We start from the raw sequence: 10,360 nt of genomic DNA on the forward strand, positions 1-10,360 counted from the left end.
GTTTTATATCAGTCAACAAATGAAGGACAGACACTGAGTAAAATTATGAAAATATGACTTCATTTCATATTACAGAATGAAACGCATCCATGGTTCATTTAGGTAGGAATGAAAAATATTGTACAAATGTGTTTTTAAAAACATGTTAAATCATAAAATTACATTTATAAAAAGTATACTATTCAAATGGAAAAAAGTACAGTATACTGTATGACATATTTTGGCACAGGTAAGTCAAGATAAAATAATTAATATAAAAATTGTAATGCTGTGAATGTGATATCGTCTGTGGCCGACAGACTCATACACGCACAAACACATTCCCCTTCCTGACAGTTTCCTAGTTCTGCTGTGGGCGCTAACCTCCCTACTGCACATGACATGCATACAATACAATTCACACTGTCACAGAAAATCACAAGTACACCATGGGTATTTTTTCTTTTTTTTCTCTTCATTTTCTTCACCATGCTTTTTTTTCATTTCTACAGAATGAATGAAATATAGCCATTTGCCTAACACATCTAAAGGGAAAAAGGGACAATTCAGCTTTTATTACATTGTCAAAATCTTTTATTATAAATTCAAAAACTGCAACCAAGCTTTACATCTATTTGTTTGCCTGTCTGTGAAATAATGTGTGTCTATACTGTGTCTCTGTCTCCTCATCTCTATCTCCCTTGCCTCCTTTTCTCCCTCACTATCTCAGATGGCGATGGTGTTGGACGTGTCTCCAGACTCTGACCACACTGAGCTCTTCATGCTCCTTGTAGCTTGTGGCTGGACCCCAGTCAGCTTGCAGCCCAGCGACCTCAGTATGTCCAGCAGGTGGCGCCGGAACTTCACCCCCACAAAGGCATACAGCACTGGGTTGAGGCTGCTGTGAAGGTAGCCCAGGGAGGAGGTGGCAGTGAGGGCTTTCGCCAGGCTGGTCCTGCTCTGGCAGGAGTCAGCCAGGGTGTTGTTTACGTGGAGAGTGTCCATGATGAGGGTGGTGATGTAGGGCGTCCAGCAGAGGAAGAAGAGCAGCACCAGGGCCAGGATGACCCTGATGGCCCTGTGCTTCTGGTGGCCCAAGGAGCTCTGCTGCAGCCGCAACAGGATGCTGTAGGAACAGAAGAGCAGGACGGCCGTGGACACCAGGAAGCCCACTATGTGGTAGAGCAGGCGGGAGGCCAGGCGCCAGTTAGTCGCAGACTGAGAGAAGCCCAGGTAGTTTTGAATGCACTGCACTCTGTCCCGTCTGGTATCCGTCAGAGCCTCCAGGAAGATCCAGTCAGGGATGGAAAGAAAGAGAGAGAATAGCCAAACAGACAGGCAGCTGGCCTGAACCATCCAGGGTTTTTTGTTGGAGTACATCCGCGTAGCGTGGATGATGGCAGGGCTGGGACAAAAAATCGGCCCTGGCATTTTTGGCCCAGACCGGCCCACCACAATCGGCCGGACACCACCCACCAGTACGAAATCCTTGCGGCCCCTTTAAATATGCAATACCACCGTACTATTTCCCCAAACCACTACAAAGATGAGTAAGTTCCGTGGACAAGTGTACCAGTGCAAATGGACGAGTGTACTCACTCACTCTTGACTCCCTGGTGGTCAGACGTGGCCGTGGAGTACACAATCTCAATACTCAAGTAACAGTTACAGTAGAAGTACAAGAAATTGTCAAAGAAAAAGCTCTGATAGAAGTCAAAGTATAATTTCAAATTATTTATTAAATTATTATTATTATTATTCAAATGTAAGTATAGAAATATATGTACAAAGTATACAAGTAACTCAAAATGTTGCCTGTGAACTCCACTGGGCTGAAAAGATCTCCTCCTCAAACAAGGCAACCTTTAAAAGAGTGAGAGGGAGAGACAAAGAGAGAAAGGTGAGAATGATAATTGATGGAGTTAAATGATCACAGTACTGGTCCAGTATCTTCAATTGAGAACAATGTAGAGAGATAGTTGCATGTATTTGATACTTACTTAGTAATAAAGGCTGCATGGCCCTCTGGATACCCTCAACAATAATGGCATCTCCTGAGAGAGAGAGAGAGAGAGAAAGAGAGAGAGAGAGGGGGGGAGAGAGAGAGAGAGAGGGAGAGATGAGACATGATCAATGATGAGTCATACATGATTAAATGACAGATTCAGATGATCAGAGTTGCATGAATTGTATACTTACTTACTGGAAAAAGGCTGTGTAGCACCCGATAATGTAATAATCAACCGATAATGTAATAACGCCTGATAATGTAATAAAAGTTTGACTTAAGTCCATCGAAAATGTAATAAAACCTGATAATGTAATAACTTAACCAATAATGTAATAAAATGTCCTGACTGATAATGTAATACCATTTTTCTGATAATGTAATACCATTTTTCTGATAATGTAATACCTTATTACATTATTGGTCAAGTTATTACATTATCAGGTGGGTCTTTTTTTTTCAAAACTGGTAATGTAATACTTGACTGATAATGTAATAATTTAAAAAGTGAATGAATAATACTGTTAGGGTACTTTGTGGTATACTTTAGCGTACTTTGTGGTACTTGTGGTATACTTTGGTGTGTCTCATGATACATTGCAGTATACTTTGGGGTGCTTTGAGGTACTTTGTGGTATACTTTGGGGTACTCTGTGGTATACTTTTCAGTACTTTGCAGTACTTTGTGGTATACTTTGGGGTACACAGCAATACTTTGCAGTACTCTGCAGTATACTTTGGGGTACTTTGAGGTACTCTGCGGAATACTTTGAGGTACTTTGTGGTGTGCTTTGGAGTACTTTGCGGTACTTAGTGGTATACTTAGGGGTACTTTGTAGTACTTTGCAGTACTTTGCAGTACTTTGTGGTATACTTTGGGGTACTTTGAGGTACTTTGCGGTACTCTGCGGAATACTTTGAGGTACTTTGTGGTGTGCTTTGGAGTACTTTGCGGTACTAAGTGGTATACTTTGGGGTACTTTGTAGTACTTTGCAGTACTTTGTGGTATACTTGGGGTACACAGCAATACTTTGCAGTACTCTGCAGTATACTTTGGGGTACTTTGAGGTACTTTGCGGTACTCTGCAGAATACTTTGAGGTACTTTGTGGTGTGCTTTGGAGTACTTTGCGGTACTTAGTGGTATACTTTGGGGTACTTTGTAGTACTTTGCAGTACTTTGCAGTAAACTTTGGGTACTTTGCAGTATACTTTGGGGTACTTTGTGGTATACATTGAGGTACTACTTTGCTGTATACTTTGGGGTACTTTGCTGTATACTTCGGGGTACTTTGGTATTTTGCAATATTTTGCAGTACTTTGCGCTTTACTTTGGAGTACTTTGCGGTACTTTGTGGTATACTTTGGAGTACTTTGAGGTACTTTGTGGTATACTTTGGAGTACTTTGAGGTACTTGGTGATTAGTAGGGCCCTTCAAAAAGGGGTTCAGTATTTTATCTTAACCTATATAGTAAGAGACAGGATTTAATTTAAGACATAGATTTAATAATATGAATTGAAAGCAAAATTGAAAGCAAAGTGTATGAGGCAAATTATGTGAGGCTGCTGTTCATCAACTATAGTTAAGAGCTGCTATCCATTGACTAGATTTCAGATTGCAATACCATACCAACTTCTTATTAGCATGAACTACCCTTTATCCTCACGTCACCTACCTCTCCAGAGCACATGAGACAAATGGATGGAAGTGAGGTCTGAAGATGTGTTTATGGGGAAAACCAATGAGGTGCACACAATAACTGACATTCAGTGCCACATTGCCCGTTTGTTTATCCAAACTTTATATCATGTTATTCCAGTTTTTCGGATAGCCATAGATGTTTTAAAAATCATAATTACACTAGCCTACACAGGCATTACATTAATGAGGACAGAATTAGTGAGGACAGAATTTAAGGTAGGCCTACTCTATAAATCCAGACAGTACCAGCACCTTCAGGCCAGATTTGTGGACAAGCCCATCCTGAAGCTAATCAAGGATGTCCAGACCAGACACCAGATTGATCTTGTAGATATGAATAGATTGAAAGTATGGTATGGCAAAGCCACATAAAGATATATTCTAATGGTGCCAGACATCTTCAGTAGATATTTCTGGCTTAAGCATCTGACAGGGAAAGGTAGCAATGAAATAGCCAAACAAACAACCACATTTATATTAAACATGGTCCTCATACAGTAATCCAAAATGACCAAGGTGCTGAGGGAACTCATGCAGTAGCTTAAAGTAAAGATCAATGAAATTTCCCCTTATCATCCACAAAGTCAAAGAAAAGTAGAGAGTATGCATCGAATATTGCATAAAAATATGTTGTATGATCTAGGGAACTTAGAGGGTGAAGGAGTAAACATAGCATATTCAAGTCAAAGTTTTATCGGTAACATGCAACATACCCTGACAATGAGCAGTGATGTTTCCACTAGCTGCTAAATATGTACACTAGGCAAAGTAAAAAGGAGAAACGTACTATACACACCAAACATATAAATATGTAAACCAAGTCCAAAATATAAAATATTTATTAATGGAATGAAATAAAATGAGCTGAGATGACATATTAAATTGGACAGTTCACCTAAATAGAGAAGTATACATATGGATCTAGAGAGAATAAATGTATGTATATTCACGTTTATTTACAGAATGTAGATTTTTATAATCTAGCAGGTATAAATATACAGTGCTGTTGTGCAGAGTATAGTACTGAGTTAAGGACAGAGATGAGCAGAGTGAACTCATTCCGGATGTGGATGGTCTGAAGGTAGAAGCTTCTTCTGAGCCTCTGTGAGTTGATCTTCTTCAGTAGGCAGTACCTGAGCAGAGAGAAGAGGCTGTTGTCCGGGTGGCTGGGATGTTTCAACATTCTCCTGACCTTGGTCCTGCAGCCCCGTGTGTCGATGTCCTGGAGGTGTGGGAGATATGTTCTGCTGACCAAACACTCTCTACAGTGACTTGTCCTGCATGGTGTTGCTTCCATAGCATGTTGGTAGTGTTGATGTTCTCAGTCAGACACCCTCTCAATCATGCATATACAGGAATGTTTGTTGTCCATGTCTGGTGATCTGTACATCAATATACTGTACTTGTAAATACACTGTCTCCACAGGGGTCCTACTGTTGTTCAGGCAATTGGCCGCTCCTGCTTCCTGCTAGTCCACTAGAATCACTTTCATCTTCCTGCTTCCTGCTGTAGTCCACTAGCATCTCCATTATCTTACTGACATTCAGGTGGAGGTTGTTGTCCTGACAACATTTAGTTTGGCATGCCACCTCCTCCAAGTAGGCCTTCTCATTATTGTTGGAGATCAGGCCTACCGCAGCTGTGTCATCAGTGAATTGATAATTGAGCTGGAATTGTAGGTAACTATGCAGTCGTGTTTGTACAGAGGATATGAAACAGCCCAGTGTTGAAGGTGAGAGGGTGACTTTCTCCAGTGTTTAGGGTGAGAGAAGATGATGCCCACTCTCGCCCCCTGAGGTCTGCCCGTCAGGAAGTTGAGGATCCACCTGTGCAGGAAGGGTTTAATCTCCAATCTCCATCCTGCGTTTGGAGATGAGTATGGGGAGTTATGGTATTGCAATCTGAAATATAGTCGATGGACAGCAGCCTCACATAATTTGCCTCATACACTTTGCTTTCAATTCATAGAATTAAATCAGTTCCTGTCTCCTACTATATAGGCTAAGATAAAATACTGAACCCCTTTTTGAAGGGCCCTACTAATCACTAAGTATCTCAAAGTACTCCAAAGTATACCACAAAGTACTCCAAAGTATAGCGCAAAGTACTCCAAAGTATACAGCAAAGTACCCCAAAGTATACAGCAAAGTACCACAAAGTACCCCAAAGCATACTGAAAAGTACCTCTGTATACCACAAATTACCACACATTACTGCAAAGTATAGGTAAGTACCTCAATGTATACCACAAAGTACTTCAAAGTACTCCAAAGTATAATGCAAAGTACCCAAAGCTTACTGCAAAGTACTGCAGAGTACCGCAAAGTACTCCAAAGCAGACCACAAAGTACCTCAAAGTATTCCGCAAAGTACCGCAAAGTACTGCAAAGTACCCCAACGTTTACTGCAAACTACTGCAAAATATCAAAGTACCTCAAAGTACCCCAAAGTATACTGCAAAGTACTGCAAAGTATACCACAGAGTACCCCAACGTATACCACAAGTACCACAAAGTACTCCAAAGCACACCACAAAGTACCTCAAAGTATTCTGCAGAGTACCACAAAGTACCTCAAAGTACCCCGAAGTATACTGCAGAGTACTGAAAAGTATTGCTGTGTACCCCAAAGTATACCACAAAGTACTGCAAAGTACTACAAAGTACCCCAAAGTATACCACTTAGTACCGCAAAGTACTCCAAAGCACACCACAAAGTACCTCAAAGTATTCCGCAGAGTACCGCAAAGTACCTCAAAGTACCCCAAAGTATACTGCAGAGTACTACAAAGTATTGCTGTGTACCCCAAAGTATACCACAAAGTACTGCAAAGTACTACAAAGTACCCCAAAGTATACCACTAAGTACCGCAAAGTACTCCAAAGCACACCACAAAGTACCTCAAAGTATTCCGCAGAGTACCGCAAAGTACCTCAAAGTACCCCAAAGTATACTGCAGAGTACTGCAAAGTATTGCTGTGTACCCCAAAGTATACCACAAAGTACTGCAAAGTACTGCAAAGTACTACAAAGTACCCCAAAGTATACCACTAAGTACCGCAAAGTACTCCAAAGCACACCACAAAGTACCTCAAAGTATTCCCGCAGAGTACCTCAAAGTACCCCAAAGTATACTGCAGAGTACTGCAAAGTATTGCTGTGTACCCCAAAGTATACCACAAAGTACTGCAAAGTACTGAAAAGTATACCACAGAGTACCCCAAAGTATACCACAAAGTACCTCAAAGCACCCCAAAGTATACTGCAAAGTATCATGAGACACACCAAAGTATACCACAAGTACCACAGCGTACGCCAAAGTATACCACAAAGTACCCTAACAGTATTATTCATTCACTTTTTAAATTATTACATTATCAGTAAAGTATTACATTACCAGTTTTGAAAAAAAAAGACCCACCTGATAATGTAATAACTTGACCAATAATGTAATAAGGTATTACATTATCAGAAAAATGGTATTACATTATCAGTCAGGACATTTTATTACATTATTGGTTAAGTTATTACATTATCAGGTTTTATTACATTTTCGATGGACTTAAGTCAAACTTTTATTACATTATCAGGCGTTATTACATTATCGGTTGATTATTACATTATCGGGTGCTACAGGCTGCATGGACCTCTGAATACCCTCATCAACAATGGCATCCTGAGTGAGAAAGAGGGAGGAAGAGAGATGATACACGATAAGTGAGATAAACTATAGATTCAGATAGTAACAATATCTTCTAGAAAATGTAAGCAGTTGCATAGATTGTAAACTCACTACTTACATAAAAAAGGATGCCTGTGAAGTCCACTCCAGTTAAAAGCAAAGTGCTTCTTTTCAAACAAATGAGGGCAACCTTTGATAGAGAGAGAGGGAGAAAAGGGGAGACAGAGAGAAAGGTGAGACTGAGACATTATAATTGATTGAGTTGATCACAGTACTGGTAATTACATGATCATAATACCTTTATCTTTACTGGAAAAGGCTGCATGACCCTCAACAATAATATCCTGACAGAGAGAGGGGGGGGGGGGGGGTGATCAATGATCATTTTTAAATTATAAATGATTAAATGACAGATTCTAGAAAATATAAAAACATAGTTGCATGTATTGTATACTTACTTAGTGGAAAAGGCTGCATGGCCCTCTGAATACCCTCATCAACAATTGACAATGAACCACACAAGTAAGGGCCGGGCATCCTTTGAGAGACAGGGGAGGGGGGGTAATAATGAGTCACATGATCACACTATCTTCAGTCTAAAAAGCTGCTACATTATTATGAATAATTTTATAATAATAACAACAATTTCATATCAACTTACTATAAGTTTCCTCAGTAGCTCACTCTTCTCTGACACTTTGTCAATGACAGTGTCTGTGTCCAAAGCAACAAGGACGTCTTTTTCAGTGGCCATCAACATGAAGGCTTCCAATTTGCTGGCAGACAGGCTGCTCCTCAGTCTGCTTTTGATATATTTCAGTGTTGAGAATGAAAAAAAACGAACTTTTTTTTAACCTAGCCCCTTAGTAACAGTCCTGAAAGGAGCTAGGCTTACCAGTCAACTGGCTGGTAAATTATCCATTACCAATAGATTTTTAGCAGCCAGCCATTGGCTAGTAAATGGCTAGGGTTAATTTTGGACCATGGCCACACACAGCTAACGTTAGCCTGCTCCTCTTTTTCTTCGAAGATATAACGTTAAGTAGCCCAGCAGCAGCAACACTGCTAGGCTAGGCCAGAATAGATAACGTCGTAATAGCGCTAGTGCTAATTGCCAAGCTAACGTGCTAAAGTTAGCACTACTAGTACTGACGTTATCTGGCTGGCCTAGACAAACAGTGTTAACGCTAGCTAGCTCAAACGTAGCTAGCTACGACCCGGTTTGCTTGGCAGGGAGGTGGGTAGCTAGATAATGCTAGCTAGCTGTACCTAGCTAATGCTAGCTGGCGCTAGCCAGCAGATAGCCGTCACCCATATTCATATTTAGCTATATCTTTTTTAGCTTTCAGCTATATTTCCTTACCGTTTCAACTACACACTCCTCCTGCTCACTCTGTCCTTCCTCGGCCCTGTCATGTCTCTGTCCCTCCTCGGCTTCCCTGTCCTGCTCTCGGCCACCATGGCCACCAGCCACCTCTCCTTCAAGTTCGTGTTCAACACGGTGTTGCTGCACAACGTCGGCTGAGGCTGTAGACGTTGAAGCAGCCCCTGGCGCAAACATATCAGTAATTTTTGCACATGTTGCAGCATCGCCTCAAGACTTTTAATCTTTTTAGCTCGTAATTTCTCTGCGCCCCCCTTGCGCTTTGGTTTACTATACTTGTCCTTATCCATCGTTCTCCATCCACTGACTTTTGGCTCTCTAACGGCCCACGCAAATGACACCTGAAACTAACAGAGGGAGGGGTGGGGCCTACATATGATTGGGCCAGCCCAGTGTCAGTATAGAAAATGGACCAATGGGCCGCTGTCCCTGCTCTATGGGCCGTTCGTTAGCCCCCAAAGATTTTTTTTTTTTTTTTTTTTCTCTTTTTAGATCGGCCCACAAGTAGGTCCGGCCCACCAGGCATTTGCCCGGTACGCCACATGGCCAGTCCAGTCGTGGATGATGGACAAGTAGCAGTCGAGATTGATGAAGCCCAGCAGGTAGATCCCACAGTAGAAGTTCAGCTTGCGGGAGGTAAAGAGAGGAGGGAGACAGACAGAAAAAGAGGAGAGTTGGGGGAGATACTGTTAGAACAACTGTCAAAATAACATCTAGGAAACTGTGACTGTGACCTTCTCTTCCCCAGGCTTTACCGTGAACATTGCTCCAGCGATCTTGCAGAGGGGCGTCCCGAAGCTCCACCCCTGTTCCTGAGCAGCCCAGAAGGGCAGGGTGAAGAGCAGCAGGCTGTCTGCCACGCCCAGGTGCAGGATGAAGGTGTCCGCCACACTGCAGCCCCCTATCCGCCTCTTCTGGACCAGAAACACCAGGACCAGCCCGTTTCCCAGCAGGCCCAGAACCAGCCTTATTTTTAGGTTTTTACACATACAGTACTAGGAATTTGTCGCTGTAGTTACCAGTGTCCTTGTCAGTCTCATTTAAATAATAATCATAGAAATAGTCTCCTAAATCCTCAGCACGGAAGACGATTTTGCCAGATTCATTCGTTGGGGATTCCTGTATGTACAAGAAAGCACAAACACACACATAAGCTTACGGCTCTTGACTATTACATTGTCTCCTAAAGTACTTAGTAAGTACGTAGTAAGTATATCTTAACTTTTTTTTTTTTTTAATGTCTGGATTGTTTCAGTGGTGTTTCTGTGAAATGCTAAATTATTGGGCCAAATAAATACATGGATATCTTTTAACTACTAAGTGTCCCTAGACATCCAGAGTAGCATAGGTTGCATACATGGGTATCCTGTTAAGTTTCTATACAACATGTGAAACCTCTACTACCCAACAGGTGTGTTGAGACGTATTAGCCTCGTGAGACCATCGTGATCTCAGTGGCGATTTTAGCATGGCATTTCTGGAGGGGCAGTTTTATATTATGTCACCATCACAAGAACTAAAGGTAGCCAATTAGTCTATGGTAGGTACATTAGAGCAGAGGCTACAACACACAAAGATAACGACACATTAACACACGCAGAGT

The 10,360-nt window shown here is 41.6% G+C and overlaps 1 protein-coding gene across 1 annotated transcript; it reads right to left on the reverse strand.

Annotated features, from left to right (window-relative positions):
• Window positions 1–705: 705 nt before the first annotated feature.
• On the reverse strand, window positions 706–9,746 carry LOC311322598 (C-X-C chemokine receptor type 3-like; the record flags this gene model as incomplete). The annotated part of the gene is made up of 3 exons (XM_084454684.1): window positions 706–1,384; window positions 9,295–9,383; window positions 9,513–9,746. The coding sequence occupies 3 exons, from the start codon at window positions 9,744–9,746 to the stop codon at window positions 706–708; spliced, it is 1,002 nt and encodes a 333-aa protein (XP_084310810.1).
• Between the last annotated feature and the right edge of the window lie 614 nt (window positions 9,747–10,360).

This window comes from Borostomias antarcticus (genome assembly GCF_949987555.1).
Source record: "Borostomias antarcticus genome assembly, chromosome: 20".
Taxonomy (NCBI): domain Eukaryota; kingdom Metazoa; phylum Chordata; class Actinopteri; order Stomiiformes; family Stomiidae; genus Borostomias; species Borostomias antarcticus.